The sequence below is a fragment of the Grampus griseus genome (genome assembly GCF_964374135.1).
Source record: "Grampus griseus genome assembly, chromosome: 2".
Lineage (NCBI taxonomy): Eukaryota > Metazoa > Chordata > Mammalia > Artiodactyla > Delphinidae > Grampus > Grampus griseus.
In genome coordinates this window covers 65,729,838-65,750,786 of record NC_139018.1, presented here as the reverse complement: position 1 = coordinate 65,750,786, position 20,949 = coordinate 65,729,838, and the positions used below count along the sequence as shown (strand labels likewise).

The 20,949-nt window shown below is 36.6% G+C and overlaps 1 protein-coding gene across 3 annotated transcripts in view; it reads left to right on the top strand.

Annotated features, from left to right (window-relative positions):
• Positions 1–20,949, top strand: part of AKAP6 (A-kinase anchoring protein 6) — a gene marked incomplete at its 5' end in the record, with an annotated part of 374,977 nt that overhangs the window by 304,051 nt on the left and 49,977 nt on the right. For all 3 annotated transcript variants that reach the window (XM_082648924.1, XM_082648925.1, XM_082648923.1), the window contains one exon: positions 16,460–16,675. In XM_082648924.1, the coding sequence (XP_082505050.1) occupies positions 16,460–16,675 (216 nt within the window). The remainder of the gene's footprint in view (positions 1–16,459; positions 16,676–20,949) is intronic.

Here is a 20,949-nt window from a genome sequence, read left to right as displayed (position 1 = left end):
TTCCCCTTTGGTAACCATAAGATTGTTTTCTATGTTTGTGAGTCTGTTTCTGTTTTGTAAATAAGTTTGTTAGTATCATTTTTTTTAGATTCCACATATAAGCGACATCATATGAGATTTGTCTTTGTCTGGCTTACTTCACTTAGTATGATAATCTCTAGGTCCATCCAGGAGTAGGAACTATCTTGAAGTTGTCATTTTTTGCATGCCCTTCACAGTAACAAAGACAATGCCTTAGAGTTGCTAGATACTAAAGAAGTACTTAGCACATTGTAGAATTTCATCACAAGATGGTATTTGAGGTCATTTGGCTATTTCAACCTCCTTATTCCAAAGAAGAGAAAACCAAGTCTCTGATAAATTAAGTGACTCACCCAGGACCATACAACCAGAGCCAGATGGCAGCCCATATCTCCTGAATCCTAACCCAGGCTATAGTCCAATAATACCAAACCGATGATTTTATGTGAGTCATCATTGATGCCTTTGCAATTTTCACATCTTGATTTTTCCTCTACAAAATAGAGATAATAAGCCTATCATTTGATGAATAGAAATAAAAAATGATCATCACAAGGGACATTGTGATTGATAGGAAATGTAGAAATGCTTACTAATGCTATGAAGTACTGTTTTAAACAGTATTAAAAATAGATATGACAACAAACCAAGGCTTTTCTGGCATTGGAACTCAGAGTCTACCCATCCTGACCCTGCATCTTCTCACTTCAGGGGTTTTGCTCTCAGGAGTTCAACTCAGTATGGAGTTTGCTATCATTTTTCACCTAGTGTTTATGTTGTACCTCCATATGAGGAGCTTAAGGAGCTTTACAGACATTAGCTCATTAATCCTCCCAAAAACTTCTCTAAAATAGGGCAGGGGCAAAAATTATTATTCCTATTTGGAAAAAAAATGGCCTAACTTATCTCTCTTAATTTTACTGATACTCTAAACCATTGATTAAATTCTAACTTATACCCTGTACACTTAAAATATAATATTTTCTTCCCCAAGGATATTTTTCTTTCTTTTTCAATGTAATGTCATGAAGATAAGTGTGAAACCAGAATGACAGGTCTGGTGTTAGAAGTTCATTTGCGAAGCATAGGATAGGCGATAGGTTCCTCCTTCCCTATATGCTCTCCTCATTTTCTAAAAAATATCCTTTATTGCCCCTCAGTCATGACAGGAGAAGTGACTTTTAGGATTTGGAGGGATGTTTCGAGACCAATTCTTTCCTTTATCTGTAAGCCAAGACCACCAGCAAGAGAACCAATGGATCCATTCAACCATGCCATACTAACTCTCTATAAAACACCGGTGCAACAGACTTCAATGCTTTGCAAAAGCAGCAATAGAACTTAAATTTTCAGTCTTGTGTGCTTTGCTTAGGCATGTGGTTCTCACTATAAAGATATTTGGAGTTAGACTTTGAGGATGTTAGAACATGACCAAGACATGAGAAGAATCTGAGGCCAAGCAAGGTTGTTTCATGTAAACAACTGCAACAACACACTTGTCCATTTAGAGCAGTTGCCCACAGTTCAGGCCAATGAAAAGGAAAATGAATAAGAATGATAAAGACAAAGTGAAACTAGTACCCTATCACCCCTCAAAGTTTATCAGAGCAGGTAAGAATCGTCTTGCAACTGATTTGAGAGATATTCCATGTTTTATTATTATCTTTTAAAAGACCATCTCAGACCGCCATATGATATTTTTCCTGTCTCATAACAAAATAAAATTATGTAATAATCTGATGCCAAAGATGGTAAAGGCTAAAGAATCATTGCATTTTAGGGAAGGGGTATTGAGGGCACATAAAAGTTACATCATTTACTTGAGATCACGTAAATAATTACTGCCAAACTAGGTGAAGGCCCTAAGTTGTGTTTCTTTCCCTCCCTCAATCCAAGTTGCTTCTCAGATGTTCAACTAAAATACCTTTATGCTTAGATGACTTATGTTCTACCTTGCTGCCAGATGAAGGGGTTTAATGAGAGGACTTCCCCCCAGTGTATTTAATCTTGTTTTGGGGAACAGGCAGGAGAGGGGTACGGCATCTTTTCTCAGAAGAAAAGAAAACATGTTCTTCTAAAAGGAAAACTAGCTTTTTCAAGAAACTGCTCTCAAAAATTTCTCCTGGACCTCTGCTTTGTTTAAGATATGGGAGTGTTTAAAGAATGAAGTTCTTATTACATTTCCTTTTCACAAGGTTGTGGAATATTGCTTTGAGCTAAGTAATCATCAGAGCAATTTACCAGTTGGCTAATATTTAGTCAGCATCTCTCTACTACCTGATATAACAGTTAAAGAGTTTTTCCGTTATATATTAGTTAAACTGCTAAGAGAAGTTTACTAACCTGAGAGTGTGGTTAGTATTACTGCACATCTGGGAATACTGAAAACTAGCAAAAAAGGAGTTGAATTGCCCGGGGCTTCCACCACAAAAGCAAAGGAAAGAGCTAAGAAGCAAATTCCCAATGGTCCAGACCCACAGGAAAATGTCCTATTTATTTTAGGTGCTATGAAAATAAAATCAGAAATATGAAGTTTATAGAGCTGGCTATACCTCAGCCTCTTCCAGGTCAGGGAGGAATAAATGAAAAAAAATAGAACGGTCTTTCTTATATTGACTTTTTTGTCCTTAGTATCATTTTCCTCTTTTTTAGTGGTGTTATTCCCCACAGCCTAACTTTCTTCCTGCACTCTTGCTGTGTCCCTAGAGTTCTTGAATTCATTTACTTCCCATCTGTAGGATTCTTGAATAACAGTAATACTTCCCTAAAATACAAATTCCTAGCTGTTATACTTCAAGTAACACTCTGAGCTTTGTGATGAGTTCCAGGAGTGGCTTCATAGGAAATAACAAGTAAGTTAGCCAGAGATAAGTCTGGAAAAATACGGTTTGATGGAGGAGGCGGGTGAAGAATAGTCAACTGTGTATGGATGAGAGAGTTAGAAAACACCACGCAGCAGAGTTGAGTGATTCATGAAACAAATTAGTCCAATAATCTGTCCTGTCCTCTGTGTTCCACATTATCCCTGGGAATTCCTTTTGTGTCGTCCTTGCTCCCGTGTTCTCTTGCTTTCCTTCTTAATGTTATTTCATCCCCCAGGTGTGGTCTTTATCATGGTTCTTCTTTCATCTGAACTCACAGATGAGTTCAGGTAGTTGGGATCCACAAATAATCCAGAGAAGAAAATCACCTTCATCCGTTCTCCAGAATTACTTGTTTTTTAAAAATATTTATTTTATTTTTGGCTGCGTTGGGTTTTAGCTGCGGCATGTGGGCTCTTTCATTGTGGTGTGCGGTGGTCTTCGTTGTGGCACGCAGGCTTCTCTCTCTAGTTGTGGCGTGTGGGCTCAGTAGTTGCCGTGCGCGGGCTTAGCTGCCCCGTGGTGGCATGTGGGATCTTAGTTTCCCAGACAGGGATTGAACCTGCGTCCCCTGCACTGGAAGGTGATTCTTAACCACTGGACCACCAGGGAAGTCCCCTCCAGAATTACTTTGAGTGGAATCGGTAAGAGTTAAAAAGCACAGTGGGTATTGTAAAAAGATTTCAAAATATAATGTAAAAATAAAAGGCAATTAGTGCCTCATCTGCTTATGAAAAGAGAGTGGGATTTTAAGAAAAGGTATAGTATAATGGCTAAGTTGCATTTATATCCAGCACCCTTTCCCCCTTATTGCTAAAAGTTACCTTTCTGTAATTGCAGACTAGTTTAGCATCTTAACAATAATGGACATGTTTTTAAAGTGCATTCTTTATTCCAGGGAGACTCTGTAATAGATACCAGCATTTTAGTAATGATACAAGCAATCTGTAAGCTATTACAGTTTTCTTTAGAGTAACGTAATCTTCATATTGTTTTGTATGTCTGGAATTTTAATAGTGTTTTTAATTTAGAAAAGGAAGTATATAACTTATTACTAATTACATGTGAATATGAACTAAGCACACGACCACTGAGCTTGATTCTTAAAAACAAACATGTTTAAAAGTACTTAACCTAGTGTAGGGTAAGTCACAAAGAAATTAAAGAATGCCACACAGGGCTAACAGCAGCTTTCATGGAATAACACAGTGAGGGTCTTCATTTTTAGAATGGTTATTAATTTTGGTCTACAGCTAAAAAGTAGCTAAGAGGTATAGAAATACTCCTTTCCAAATATAATTAATGTTTTTAATTAACAGATGAAGGTACAAAAGAATTAAAACATAAATATGAGTGTATTAAAAGAATGTTTAGTTTTTCCCTTGATGACACCATTCATTGAAGGGTGTCCAAGAATATGTAGTATTAATAGTCCTGGCGGCCGTTAATGATTCAACTTGATTGGTGAGGATACTAGATTGCAAGAACAAGATCCTTTTCTAGGTCAAAGGTCAGGCTAATTAGAACTGGAGGTAAAGATGACACCTCACTTATCTGCTGCCTAGGTGAACAGAGGGTAGATGATTTTTCTTAAAAATGAAAGTGTTCGCTGAAACTATTTTGATTTTAAATGGTTAAAATAAATCATTTAGTGTTAGAATCTAGACTTATACTGTCATGTACAATTTAAAAAGTATTTTGGCACACATCCCAGACCTTCTTCAAGGAGCTGATAGAGATGTGCTTGGTGAATCAATTCAGGGGCCTTTACTGCTATTTTTAAAATCCAGCTTTTACATTAAATAAACCAGTTTGTTATTTTGCAAGAAGTTATAATCTACTTAGAACTGTCATTCTCTGTTTCTGACTTGCAGTTAGATGGTATTTCCAAAATGTCAGACCTAGATTCTGCTTCTACCGTCACCATAATACAATGTGACAGCCAAGATATTATATCAGTACCTTTTCCATAATTAGCAATAAGGATCCTGCCAAGGGTTAACTAGAAGCGTTTCATAAATGTTTTTCTACAAATGGTCCTGAAGGCAGTATTACGCTTTTAAAATCTGCTAATGTAGCAAAGACTCATGACAACCAGGAGACAAATCTATGAGCAAAACTGTTCAGAGAGAATAGTTTTGTACTGTATGATGTATGGTATGTAAATGAGCTTATTAGGACTCTCATCTATTTTATTATTGGTGACCAATTTGATAGAGGCATTTAAAAAACAATATTTCTGCCTGACTCCTAGAAATGAAGAAGATACATTGATATAATTGAGAGCAAATGATTGCATGTCGTGCCATTTAATCATGTCATTTTTCAATTGCTAGTTTTTGCACTTCACTGCATGCTTATAGAATATTTAGCTCCAATATAGATTAAGTCCCAGAGTTTGCAGCTGAGCTGAGTTCCTATATTGGCTGACATCTTTTAAGTTTGGAATCAGGTAAAATATGAAGATGTCTTTTGTCCATATTTTCTTTAAAATATGCAAGTCGTCATTCATACCTCACTTGAGGTGTTTTAATTTTTTTGGCTGTTTTGAATTACTCCTTTACAATTCCAGGTTGGAAATTCTTTTTCCTTTTTTGTTCCATATTTTTTTAAGTTTTATTTTTATTTAATTTATTTATTTATTGGCCATGCCGCGTGGCTCGTGGGGTCTTAGTTCTCCGACCAGAGATTGAACCGCACCCTCAACAGTGGACGCATGGAGTCCTAACCACTGGACCACCAGGGAATTCCCTAAAGTTTTTTTTTTGTTGTTGTTGTTGTTTTGCGGTACGCGGGCCTCTCACTGTTGTGGCCTCTCTCGTTGCGGAGCACAGGCTCCGGACGCGCAGGCTCAGCGGCCATGGCTCACGGGCCCAGCCGCTCCGCGGCATGTGGGATCCTCCCAGACCGGGGCAAGAACCCTTGTCCCCTGCATCGGCAGGCGGACTCTCAACCACTGTGCCACCAGGGAAGCCCTAAAGTTCATTTTTAATAGAATCATTTTTCTGATATTCACTTCCATTTTGGTTTGGGGCTAGATTTCTTTCTTTTTTTCTTTTTCTTTTTTTTGACTAGATTTATTTCTGACATCATGTCTGTTAAATTCATGTTTGCCAAAAGAGCCAAAGCTGCCTGCTCAGCCCATTCCTTATCTGTGATGGCCACCATCTCCTCTACCAGAACAAGATGGCTCACACAGGTCAATACACAACAGGTTGCTCACCATTCTTTTCAGTGGGGTTTTCAGGATAATATAGATATGGGTGTGCATATTTAGAAAAAGGGTATCTTGCTTTAATACTTCCAATTTCTTTTCCCTGTTTCCTTTTTTTTCTCTTCCTATCAAAACTGTTAATCTTGCTGGGTCAGTTTATTTTTTTTTTAATTTATTTTTATTTTTTCTTATTTGTAACATACACTATACACTAGGTATAGTTAAGTTAAGCACATAATTGGCTCAAGAATGGAGATGTCAGGACCAAATCAGCTGACCCCTTGCTGGAAACTTTGATAATCATTTGCCCTAATGAATGTTTCTTACTTTTGTTAAATCTCTTCTTTATTATTTATATGATTTACATCTTTCTCAGAAAAGAGATTATCTCCCACTGTCTGCTAGAATATGAGGTCCTTGAGGGCAGAAAGTTTTGTCTGTTTTGTTCACTGATGTATCTCAAACACTGAGAACAGTGCCCATTATAAAGGTGTTTAATAAATATTTGTTCAATTAATTAATTAGCATTTTTTCCACCTCTGCTATCATTAACTACCCTGGGCTTAAGAATTGCATAGGTTATAAATTCTTATCATATTTGCAGACTTAGGAATGGGTATAAAATAGACCCCTGACAGGTATATGGAAGAAGTTGTTGGCTCTCTGATCAACAGTAACTTTATGGCTGTGGTCACTTCTGGTTAGAACTCAGGGGCAGAGATGGTTTGAAAATGTTGAAATTTTCGAAGCTTCTTCAGCTCTCTTATGAAAGGCAGTGTAGCATAGTGTTTCCATGAACTGGCTCTGCATTCAGGTGGCATGGGTTAAAATCCTTTGCTCCTTATTTGCTGTTACTTAACCTCTCTGTGTCGCCATTATCTCATTTGTAAAATAGGTAGATGACAGCAATGTATGTCTCAGAGTGCTGTTGTGAGGATTAAATGAGTCCATACATATAAAGTACCTAAAAAATGCATAGCACACAGAAATACACAAAAAACATTTGTCATTAGTGTAGGAGATTAGTGAAAAATAGCTAAGGAAATACTACTAAGAAAAGAGCTCTAGCAATTTATGGCTCAATGATTGTTGGTTATTATTTTGCATTCAAGTAAATCTTGATTATTTGAAGTAAACACAGCATTATTTTTTTTTGTTTTGGTTCAGATCCATATAGTCAACTCAGAATCATCTTTGGTAAAGTATATGAAGTCTATCTGACATGTCAGGTCTCTCATTCTTGTACAGATACTAACACAATAGATTACAATTTCATAAGATGTATCTAAATATATATGAAACTCATCACTGCAATAATTACACTTAACTAACATTCTTCAACTCCCACATTTTCTTCAACTCCTTTTCCAGGCATGCTCTTATATATATACTTTTCTGTTATGTTTTATGATGTCTCTAGAAGTTAGGACAGCTATATTTAAAAAGGAACGGTATTTTTTTATCATATAGCAGAATGTTTTATCTGTTGACTGAGATTTATAGGTCTGTAGTTGTAACTGTATCCCAGGAAATTTTATAGCCATTACTTTTTAAAAAATAAATAAAAGTTCTACATTTGCATTTGTAAGTGTATTAATCAGTGTATTGATCCATGGTTGCAGAACCATGGTGACTGACTGGATGGTATTGGTAATATCGAGTCTGTTGTCATAACACACTCTAAAGGAAGGGAAAATTATCTGATTATATCATCAGTTTTGTGGTTGACAATATATACCTGCCCTTAACTGAGAGATTTTAAAAAATAACAACTTTATTGAGATATAATTCATATACCATAACATCTAATTTCAAAATGTTTTTACTGCCCTGAAAAGAAACCGTTTACCTCTCAGCAGTCACTCCCTATATCCCCGACTGCAGCCCCTGGCACCTACTAATATACCTTCTGTTTCTATGCACTTGCCTATTATGGCCATTTCATATAAATGAACTCATACAACACGTGGCCTTTTGTGTCCAGCTTATTTCACTTAGCATAATGTTTTCATCCATGCTGTGATATGTATCAGTACTTCATTCCTTTTTATTGCCAAAAAATATCCCATTGTATGGATATACTGTTTTTTTTTAATCTATTTATCTATTAATGGATGTTTGGGTCATTTGCACCTTTTGGCAATCATGTGGTTATGAATTTGTCTACAGGTTTTTGTGTGGTCATATGTTCTCAGTTCTTTTGGGTATATACCTAGGAGAGAAACTCCTGGACCATATGGTAATTCTGTTTAACTTTTTGAGGAAATGTACTGTTTTCCAAAGTGAGTACGTCATTTTGAAATCCCACCAGCAACAGATGAGGGTTCCAGTTTCTCTGTCTCCTCACCAACATATATTGATGTTTTCTGGTATATTTATTTATGTTTTATTTCCAGCCTCACACCACTGCCACCCCACAACACACAGACAAATTTGCATATAAATTCCATGAGAGCAGAAATCTTGCTGCCCACCATTATATCCCTACCAGTGAGAACAGTGCCTGGAATATAGGAGGCACTCAAGTATATTTAGATGGATAGGTGGATAATTGAATTATTATTAACATCACATTCCACTTGAAATTCCATGCTTTTTAAAATGTCGCAAAAGTTATGGTTTCTTGGGCATTCCCTGGTGGTCCAGTGGTTAGGACCGTGCACTTTCACTGCTGAGGGCACGAGTTTGATCCCGCAAGCCAAGTGGCGCGGCCAAAAAAAAAAAAAATCTGTGGTTTCTTGACCTTTTCTTATGTGAATCCCCCAGCTGTAATGCCTGTCCTTCTTCCCCTCCACTTTTTCGAACTTTAGCAACTTTCATGGCCTAGTTCTAGTCCTATGGATCTTTATCTGTTCCAGCTGGTAATGATCTTTCTCATCTCCAAAGTCAATGCCCATAATTTAGCATGTGTATCAATTGCACATTACTTTTGGGTCACAGCCTCACTATTCACATGGCACATTCACCTCACTTACTTCATTTAAAACCTACAGGGCTTCCCTGGTGGCGCAGTGGTTGAGAGTCTGCCTGCCGATGCAGGGGACACGGGTTCGTGCCCCTGTCCGGGAAGATCCCACATGCCGCGGAGCGGCTGGGCCCGTGAGCCATGGCCGCTGAGCCTGCGCGTCTGGAGCCTGTGCTCCGCTACGGGAGAGGCCACAACAGTGAGAGGCCCGCGTACCGCCCCCCCAAAAAAAGAAACCTACCACAACCTGATGGGTTAGGTCTTATCAAAAACCTTTGCCTTGCATTGATAGCTCTCATTTTGAGTAGCCAGAGGCTTCTCTTCACAGCCAGATTACAAGCCCTTAAGATCAGGTACCACATCATATTATATGCCTCTTATCCACCAATGCCATTCCTGTAATGAAAATTATGGTGTTTGGCACATAATTGATACCCAATAAATGTTTATTGCTATAAGAAATATCATTCATGTGATCTTTGCCAACCTTGCCCCCAAATTATGATTCTGAACCAACCAGTCAAAAGCATCTTCTGGAGAATCATAGAGGTACCAGTATAGCCTCTCATTTTTCCCACCTGCTATACATTCTTCTCAGACTATGGCTGTAGGCAGTAGCATTACCTGATGCCTTGTACCTTCCAAACAGTCATCAAGGTTTGATTACTGTGTAAACTCTATGAGAGCAAAGCTTCTATTTAATTTAGCACAGTGCCAAATATGTTAGAGTCATTAATTAGTAAATGACTTACTTGATAAAAATAACCAAAAGGAGTAAAATCCCCAAATACAGTACTCAAACCATCAGCATTCTTTTTTTAAATTAAATTTTATTTTTTTATACAGCAGCTTCTTATTAGTTATCTATTTTATACATATTAGGGTATATATGTCAATCCCAATCTCCCAGTTCATCCCACCACCACCACCCCTCCACTTTACCCCCTTGGTGTCCATACGTTTGTTCTCTACATCTGTGTTTCTATTTCTGCCCTGCAAGTCGGTTCATCTGTACCATTTTTCTAGGTTCCACATATATGCATTAATATACGATATTTGTTTTTCTCTTGCTGACTTACTTCACTCTGTATGACAGTCTCTAGATCCATCCACGTCTCTACAAATGACCCAGTTTCATTCCTTTTTATGGCTGAGTAATATTCCATTGTATATATGTGCCACATCTTCTTTATCCATTCATCAGTCGATGGGCATTTAGGTTGCTTCCATGACCTGGCTATTGTAAATAGTGCTGCAATGAACATTGGGATGCATGCATCTTCTTGAATTACGGTTTTCTCTGGGTATATGCCCAGTAGTGGGATTGCTGGGTCATATGGTAATTCTATTTTCAGTTTTTTAAGGAATTTCCATACTGTTCTCAATAGTGGCTGTATCAATTTACATTCCCACCAACAGTGAAAGAGGGTTCCCTTTTCTCCACACCCTCTCCAGCATTTGTTGTTTGTAGATTTTCTGATGAGGCCCATTCTGACTGGTGTGAGGTGATACCTCATTGTAGTTTTGATTTGCATTTCTCTAATAATTAGTGATGTTGAGCAGCTTGTCATGTGCTTCTTGCCCATCTGTATGTCTTCTTTGGAGAAATGTCTATTTAGGTCTTCTGCCCATTTTTTGATTGGGTTGTTTGTTTTTTTTGATATTGAGCTGCATGAGCTCAGCATTCTTAATTATATTAAAATCCTGGAGATCATCAAGCAAATACTAATAATATAAAGTTATCACTGGCTGAAAAGATCTATTCATTGATTGATTCATTAATTTTTTTAGCCATTCAGTAACAATTAAAAAATAATTGGGTGTGGGAGGAATTGGGAGGTTGGGATTGACACATATACACTATTGATACTATGTATAAAATAGATAACTAATGAGAACATACTGTACAGCACAGGGAACTCTACTTAATGCACTGTGGTGACCTAAATGGGAAGGAAATCCAAAAAAGAGGGATATATGTATATGTATAGCTGATTCATTTTGCTGTACAGTAGAAACTAACATAACATTGTAAAGCAACTGTATTCCAATAAAAATTAATTAAAAAAATAATTGATCACTCATGGGTGTGGTCTTTAGGCTCTTGGCTACAAGTGCGACTCCAGAATCAGAACTTACACCTTCTATTTTTATACTTCTAAAAAACTACTCAACTAGATTAATTTTCTTATCTGAGAAACTAAGTTCCTCTGTTTTCTGTAGAGCAATGTTCTCAAACTTTAACATGCATTGTAATCACCTGTAGGGCTGGTTAAACCATGCCTCATTGGGGCCCACCCCAGAGTTGCTGATTCACAAGATATGGAGTGGCACCAGGGAATTCTTGTTTCTAACAAGATTCCAGATGATACTAATACTGCTTGGCCCAGGGAACACACTGAGAAATTTTGCTCTAGAAAATTTGGTCACAGGTAGCAGACTAAGAGAAGACAATTGCTCACCTCATGTAATTAGAATGGTAAAATACAGAAAATGCAAAAAAGAAGAAAAGCACATGAAAAAGTGTAGAAAACCCTTGCAACAAAGAGATGGAGCTGTCTGCTTTTGTATGATCCTATTTAAACTAGAAGAATGTGCCTGTCTTTTCACTTCTCTCTTTTCTCTCCGTATATTTCCTCACGCCAACTACGTTGAAGGCAGGTACATATCATATACATATACAGATTGACGTTTCTTTGTTGTGCTTGCCACATAGAAGGCATATTCAATAGATAGTGTTTAAACAATTGATTCATCTAGAAGGTAAAGTCATGTTTGACTTTAGAAATGGAATTGCTTCATAAATAATTTTTTAATTTGACGCATTACCTAAAGTCCCACCACTTTGTTTCTGTTGACCTACCTAATGATATTACATTAACTGCTAAATAAAATTATGTAAGAGATATGGAGACAAATTTCTTTGGAGTTTCTCAGCTAGATTTAATTGTTTTCTCTCTGCGTTTACCATATACTTGGTTTTGGTATTTTTTGAATTTCATTTTCCTCCTCATGTCTTTTTTCTCTATTTAGTTCTTACATTTTATTTATTGTGCATTTTGGTTCTTGGTCTAATTGTAGTTCTTTAATTGTAGCCTTATTTATATCCTTTTGTAATAGGAGATGACAGTATTATATAATGTCAAGAATATGGGTGGAGATTTGACTCTTGAACAACATGTGTTTGAACTGTACAGGTCCACTTATACTCGGATTTTTTTTCAACAGTAAATACTACTGTACTCTATGATGAGTGCGTTGGTTGAATTTGCAGATGTGGAACCCTGGATACAGAGGAACCCTGGGCTGGACATAAATTATAATCAGATTTTTGATTGTGCTGGGGGTTGGTACCCCTAACCCCGGCATTGTTTAAGGGTCAACTGTACAAGTAAATATAATCATTCTATGCAATATGTGTGCATAAATACATAAATTTAATGTATAATGAAGAATAAATTACCAATATTGGAAGCCTTACGTTCAGTGGTGTTGAACTGAAGGCAGTGGCAGGAATGATGTTACATCACATTTGGCTCCACAATATGAGTGGTTTCAACAGTCAGAGAAGTTCATAAAGCAAGTCAGGAGAGGAGACAAGCCCTACATAAACCAAAAACACCCCTTTGTATCAGCACTGGTGAATTGAAAATCAGATTGATCGTTTATAAGTATAAAGCAAAAATCTTCCGTCTGTTGGCAGCTCTCTTATAACATGTCCAAAAAGATATGTTTAAAGGGTTGGAGATTTGTAAAGGAAAAAACAAATTAGAATTTTTGATTTTCACTTTTATATACTTCTCAACTTTTATAGCAAATATGCTTTTTGAGTAACATGAGGAAGTTGAGTAGAAGTGTAAAATAACCAAATTAAATAGGTCATTAGAGACTTAAAAGTAGAACACCGACCTATATTCCAACAATTGGATTCTGAAATGATACTAAGACAATGACCTCCATACTAACAGAGATAGCTTTGTAGGAAAAAGTTCCTAAAGATTACCAAATAATAATGATACTAAATACATAACTAAGTACAAAAATAATGATAATTAAATACATAACTAAATACAAAAGCATCTGGAATATCTTTCTCTTAGATATATTGATAATTAGTTCTCCTTCTTTCTTTTTACATTTTCTTTCCCACTTCTTTTCTTTCTACTTTTCTGGGAAGGCAATATGACTGTGCTTGGGAACCAACATGATCTCATTGGATATCAAGGACAATGCTTCAAAACTGGCAAAAATGAAAAACCTTGTAAACTTTTCTGTTCCTTACTTCCTTTTCCATCTGCTTTACTCTCTCTTTTCTCCAACACACTGGGTACTCCCAGGGTCCCAGGCTACTTGCTACTGGACCTTCTGTCCTTATAACCGCAGCCACCCAACTTGGACCATCTGGCTCACATTGTTTCCCTGAAGATTTCACAACTCCTCTGATAGCAACCTGCACAAACTTCTGTTAGCACCTACCTCTCTGTATTATTCTTGGTACTGTATAGTCCACCTCCAATAGACTCTCAGCTCCTTGAGAGAGGGAGCAGTAACTTGCTCCTTTTTGAAGGCTCCATGCCTGAAACAGTGCCTGGCAGATGCAAGGTGCAATACACATTTGAGGAGGTCTGGAAGGCAGGGATGAGTCTGTCTTATTTCTGTGCCTTACTTAGATTGCTTAGCTTGGGTTTCTGTTCTGTTCTCTGAAAATGTAAGCCAAAAATAGTTATAATAATCATTTTGTTCCTATGTAGTTATATTTAACATTTCTCTACGCATAGTGTACCATGGAAATAATGTGAACTCTACTGATTCTAAGCAACATTACCAGCAGATGCACTGATTTTATTTAGTATGTGTTTGTGATTATAAATAAGCATGTACATTTTAATGGTTGTCATGGAAACACATTTATGTAAAAGAATGTTATCTTATCAGTTATATCACTTAGATGTAAAAAAATACTGAAAAGTATGTTGGCCATGTAAAATTCTCAATGTTCCTCTCCTTTTATAAGTAGTGTTATTTCCAAAGTGTGCGTATAGAATAAATTAATCTAGAATGTACACTAAGTTCTTTGAATATTTAAAACTTTTTAAACTGAAGAATTGTGGAGATCTGAAAATCAGATATTGAGTGTTAACAGTGTCAACAGTTTTTAAAAACAGCTAACACAGTTTTAAAACCCATAGAATGTCATTAAGATGTGGGGTGGGGATCATCTGGATACTTAAATACTGGATACATTCTATATACTAATAAAAAGTTATGGCCAATCACCTTTTTGAAAATTTCCCCTAGCAACCTCACATGTCCTGTTTCAGAACTTTGAGAATGCCTGTGAGGTGAATGAAGCCCATTTGGGCTGCTTTGTGAATATCACCTAATGTGGCTATGCTAAGTCCACACATACCTTTAGTGTCATCCATGGCAAACTCTCATTTAGCTAAGAAACATAGGGACTTTTTGTTGGCTGGAGAAATGCAGTCATTATTTTAGTCAACTTAAAATGGAGTTTTGCAAGATCCAGTTTTGTGGCATGGAAACATCTCTTGATTTTTCTAGCTCTTTATTTTTAACAATTTAATGACAAAACACAGACAAAAACCCAAAATCTTCAACATGTATATTCATAGAACTCATCTGAATCAATCCCAGTTGGCTATATTATTATCTTGAAGTGTTTACGATTGGGCCAAAAAATGACAGATATTAAGTGGGCTTGATAGTTTGACTTGCTCGACAGTTGTTCTAGAGCAAGAGAGCAAATTATTGAAGGGAGTGTGTGTGTGTGTGTGTGTGTGAGAGAGAGAGAGAGAGAGAGAGAAAGAGAGAGAGAAATAGAAGGAGAAAGAGAGAGAATGCATGTGGGGAGGGTCAGTTAGCAGGATTGGGAGAGGTAATGGAAACAATGCCTATTGCTTTGGTAGACCCTCAAGTGTTATCTTTGAATGTGTAGGGGTTTCTCCTCATTCAGCATTGAACTAATGAATAGCATCAGTAAAGAAATTTGTCAGACCTGGTCCTTCTATCAGGAGTTATATAGGAAAATAGTAATGATCCCTAGGAAAATAAATAAGGGTAAGTTCAAGAAACATAACAAAAAATGCTGTACTGGTATAAACTGAATAATAAAATTCCTAGTCATATTTTGCTGTAAATAGAGGTATGGGAATTTGTCATTCACCTTATTTAAAATTCAAAAATATTAAAGGCACAGGGTTCTCTCATTACAGAAATAATAGAATTCCAGCTATTACTGAGTTAGGGTTGTTTAAATGGCTATAGCATGTATTATATCAATAAGTGGAACATCTGTATGAGACGTCCACCTGCTGGTCTACTACCACTCTGCACATTTCAATGAACTGCACTTAATCATTTTAAGACTTCTTCTAATGAAGACTTATCTAGATTAACATTTTAAGCACAAATACTTTTAGGCATTAAAACTCTAGCACTAAATGAAATTGCATTGTCTTGTGTATCCTTGTTGATTAATAAGCAATCTGTTAACTGTTAGAACAGTCCAATTGTGGCAGTAGAAGGAGATTAGTAATTCAGTGATGTTTGTGGATATAATCATCATTTCTCCCAAAGGCTTTGAATTAGAGTATCACTTACACACTGTCCGTAGGCAAAGAAGAGATATAATACTTTTAGACATGTGTACCCACTATTTTGCTTGAATCGTTCAGCTTAGGGTCACTGCAGCAATACAAATGCTTCTGGGGGCAAAATCTTACTTTGATGCATGCATATCCTTCTTAAATAGTGTGAATGTCTATTAAAAGAAACACGCAGCTAACAAATAATGCATTAATAATCCAGTATCCTAATTTCTGTTTTCAGAACATTATTGCTTTGTTAATCAAGTTTCGGAAGAGAAATGTTGCTTATCATTTTTTTCAAACAATAGCTGTTATATATCAATTTTTTTGCAATCTTATTTAACTTATTTCCAGCCTAGAAAAGTAAACTTTTGGCTCCAAAGAATCTAGGAGTAAATTTGGAAATACTCCATTTCCTTTTGGAGGACTTTTCTGTCTTTTGTGTTTCCTATGACCTTGAATCAAAGCATGTCAACCTGTTTGGCATAAATCCTTTATTTCATTAAGTTAATCACCTAGATATCAAAGTGGGACCCAACATTTTAGATGTAGAAGTCAGTTTTAAAAAAAAAAAACGGGAAGAGGAATGAGATACATCTAAATTCATTGGCATCAGTTGGGTGTCTGTAGAAGATCTCTAATCCAAAGGCAACTCCAGAGTCCTTCTTGTCCTATTGTTCACAGCTGAGCATATCACTACAATTTAAAATTACGGTGGAAGAGGGTGTTTTATGTTTTAGGGAAATCTGCCCTAGAAACACTAATGGATCGGTCCCTCTTTCTGTTGCAGTCCCTCTGTTGTGAAATAAAGCAGCGACGTCGTGGAGTGGCCTCCATCCTGCGATTATGCCAACATCTTCTGGATGACCGGGAGACCTGCAATCTGAACGCGGACCACCAGCCCATGCAGTTGATCATTGTAAATCTTGAAAGAAGGTGGGAAGCCATTGTCATGCAAGCCGTCCAGTGGCAAACACGGCTACAAAAGAAGATGGGAAAGGAACCTGTGAGTGATGATTTCTTTTTTAAAGCATAATGCTCTCTCATTTTTCTTAAAAAAAAAGAAATTCTTTCAGGGCTTGGAAAATGTGTTCATCTTACAAGTGGTTTTGCTAGCTAAATCTCTAACCGCTAAAAGAAACTGCTTTTATCATACAACAGAGATTCATTTGCCTACCGATAAGATGCATTTTAGTCTCATTGTCTTTTAAAAAATTCATATGGAGACTTTGCTTAACCTTACCAAACTAAGGTTTGGTAAACCTCACCAACAATATCATTAATCATACAATACCCCATGAAGATTTTGCTTGGAGGTGGTTTACCACTCTCGGAGCATATGGGGCAATGTGTATGCTTTACAGACAAGGCAACAAAGTATACAGTTTACCTTTTCTTTACATGATATGAATTAACACCATCGACGTGTAAAACAATCTTCATTGCTCCTGCTTAGAGCTCCTTCCAATACAGTTGTGCTGCTGAGAACTAGCAAGTTTCCTCTGAGAGTTTTAATGCAGTGCTCAAGGTAGAGGTCGGGACCCCTTTTAAGAATTTTCCAAATTGACTGTAAATGCAAAAGCTGTTGCTAGATGAAGGAAAGATATATATATAACTAGAGTTGTTTTATTATAATGTAGAATACACACTTGTCCAGAAAACCTTAAGGGAGAGGATTTATTGATAAAAAGATTACATTCCCCAAATGACCTTGAAGTTAGTGTCTGTTAGTTGAAGGCCTAATTCTCATGTTTGACTTACATAAATGAAATACACACACACATACATACATACATACATACATACAATGGAAATTTTTTCTTGTGTATTTATATTATCAGTTCTATGTCTTTGGAAAGTTCAAGATTCAAAATTGTAAAATCAAGTATAATAATCCTGCCACTGAAAAACAGACTTCTCCTATGAATTCTAATTTTAACAATACCTAAATATTTAGGTTATCTGATGTGTTTGGCATTGGGGACTGGGAACAGAAGGGACAATGAAGCAGTAAGCCTTCTCACTCTTTTTGCATCTGTAGTTATGTTGAGTCTAGGGGGTGATTTTATCCTCAATAGTTCACTTTAATTGTTTTGCACTGAAGTCATTAAATTTCTTAAGACTTCCAAGTTATTACCAGTAATCAGATTCTATATAATTGGATGTCTTTTCTTGAAATGACCTATTTGTTGTGAAGCTATTTAGCTAGAGTATTTTCTTTTCTTTTCTTTCTTTTTCTTTCTTTCTTCCTTTCTTTTTCTTTCTTTTCTTTCTTTCTTTCTTTCTTCCTTCCTTCCTTCCTTCCTTCCTTCCTTCCTTTCTTTCTTTCTTTTTCTCTGAGTGTTTGAAAGCATAGAAGAGGTTATTTTTTATTCTATAGTTTGAAACATCTAAGCATAGTAGTGGTGATAATAAAATTTACCCAAAAACCAACTGCACCTGGAGAAGCTCTTAACATTTTGGAAACATTCAAGCTTTGGAGGAAACAAAACTGGGTTTCTTTGGAGATTTATTTGAAATCATATGATGAGGGATGCAGGACTGGATCTCTGCAGACTAGCTGTAGACATTTTTATCCTACTTCTGTGGTAAAGCGGTAAGCTTTAGCTTTGAAACCCTGGCTGCTTCTTAGAGGCTCAAGCTACTACAGAGAGGTAGATAAAAATTGCAGATGGACAAAACACCCCCTTTTCTTTAGGTTGGCTGCTGAATGTTAGGTTTTCTGGAATGATGAGGTAGCAAATAAGATCCTCTTTGCTAAATAAGATTGAAAATCACTCGAGAAAGGGATAGAAGAGTATCGAGTGGCACTAATGCCAGCAATACAATGAACACCATGTACCTCATTACATTGGAGATATTTCTTGCTCTGATCTCTGTTGGTTGGGTAAAGAGCCCAAGTTGCTTTGATGGGCAAACAAGTATTTTACCAATGTGGGACACTGCCTTTGTAGAGACTCAGAAGCCTCTAAGTGGTCTGTTTGCTTTTTTATCCTATGTCCCCACCCCCATGCCATCCCCTTCTTGTGTACAGGGACTTTCACTGCTATATTTCCAGGGCCTGGGACATTCCTGCATATAGTAGATGTTTAATAGACATTTGCTAAATGAATGAATACAAGCTTTCAATTGATAAATTTTGTTTCATTCTGGCATTTGGTTTGGAGTTACTATTTCTATATTAATTCTCAATGTTTATATCCTCACAAAATGGCTTTGAGTGTTATGTTCCTATGTGAATATTTCACCTTCGTGAGATCACCAAGGAGATACCTTTTAACCTTTATTCTTGCCTGGTAGGGTCAGTTTTTCCAAGTTTTAAAGTATGATATGAAGTCCCCCAGGGTATACTCTCTTTTCTTCAAATTATATCTGAAGGAAATTCTCTATGAGGTATTGAATAAAGTCATTTTGAAAGTGTGGGCTACGTTCTGGCACTTAGAATTAGAAGCTCTAATTCTATCTCCGTGTTGTAGAATTTCCTTAGTCACTTTGGAAATAGCCTGTATAAGAGATGTCACCTAATCGTCTATCCAGTGCTCTTCATTTTTCATATTACATCTGTTTGTGTGATGATTTAATTACTGTTGGTCTTCTCCACTAGTCTGAAGAAGGCAGCCGCACGCCAGTTTCTGCTCACCTTTACATTCCTAAAAGCCCTACATAGTATGCAGGACTTAACAGGTACTCCATAGTATTTGTTAAATAAGTGAATTTTCTCTAAGTGATGCTCTATAGTAATCAGTGTTAGAGATTTAAAGGTAAACAAGATATCCTCCTTCTCCTCAAAAAGTATAGTTAATACAAATATGCAAATAACTATGATGCTAGGTCTATTGAGGTAATTATGCGCTTCAAGCTTTACAGTTAGTACTGACAAAAATATGGAAACTCTTTCCATAGTATTCAGGAAAATTCAGATAAATGTACAAATGTCAATTAAGCAAGCTTCTCTATTTCTCCTAACTAGGTAAATAATGAATCTCTCTCTCTCTTTTTTAACTGGAAGAAAGCAAGAGAGCTTATATTAAATTCTGGGAGTTAAAACAGACAAAACCCAAAAGCATCTTTCTCCCTTATCATCAAGATTTGAAATTGCGTAATTATTTGACACTACACCTTGTCCTTTCTACATTCAAGCTCTTTTCCCAGACTTATTTGGTTTATTTCTGTGTTACCTGTAAAAAATGATCTCTGTCTATACTTTTTACTCTTTAATTCTAATTTTCATTTGAATCATATGTTATTATTTCTAGTCTCCTGCCTTCTTTCTATGATTCAGGCTACATTTTGGCTAGCAATACCATGTGCCTGAGTTACCTTAGATCGTCCCACTTGCCAAAATAGTGTTCTGAATTTGTGATGTGTTAGTTATAGAGAATCAGGATTTTTTCTATTAAAAGTTTGAATCTCATTTCCTACAATAGATGCTAATTAAAATATATGAGACAACCATGGAAACACCAAGAATCCATACCAATAATTTATACATCTACTCATATTAATCATTAGCAAAGAGAAGATAACTTATTGATAAAGGCCATAGGGCTTCTTCCTCTAAAAATGCATGGGCCGACTTCCACTTCCAGCCAGAATTGAGTAAAGGACCAGGACCCTTCTACCTGAAACAATTTAAAAGCTGGGAAAAATCACAATTTTAAGACCTTGGATACCAGGCAATGAAGAGATGTGAAATGATTGAAGTGATACTATGATTACTCAAATTTCTGCCTAGACAGAGTTTTCAGATCACGGTGTGCAAAGAGGAAATCCATGCAGAGCCTAGCATTATCCCTGGGTTGAGGGGACAGGTCTGGGAGTCTGAGGAGGACAAGGCAGCTAAAGTTGCTACAAGGCATAGTACCACAGAGGAGAGAGCTGCACAGAGAGATGACTCTAGAGCTATGCAGAGGGATCCTTTTAAATCTTCAGCAGAAGAAACCACCTGAAAAAATTATAGGGAACAATCCTTGGAGCTGACACACAGCTGGGAATAGTTCCTTTTCCCATCAGTCACAGTAGAATCCTTATTATTCACAGGGCATGTGACACAGTATCAAGAACAGTTTTACCTTAGTAATGAGGCAAAATTAGATTAAATGCTACTCTAGTCTTGCCCAAAAAGCTTAAAAGGAAGACCTGAAAGGATCAAACTCTTTCAAAGTTATTTAACTATATCCCAGTTACAAAACTCAAGAATGCTTATAAGCATCTAAGTATCCAGCATCCAGCAAGGTAAAATTTATAGTGTCTGGCGTCCAGCCAAAAGCTTCCAGTGTA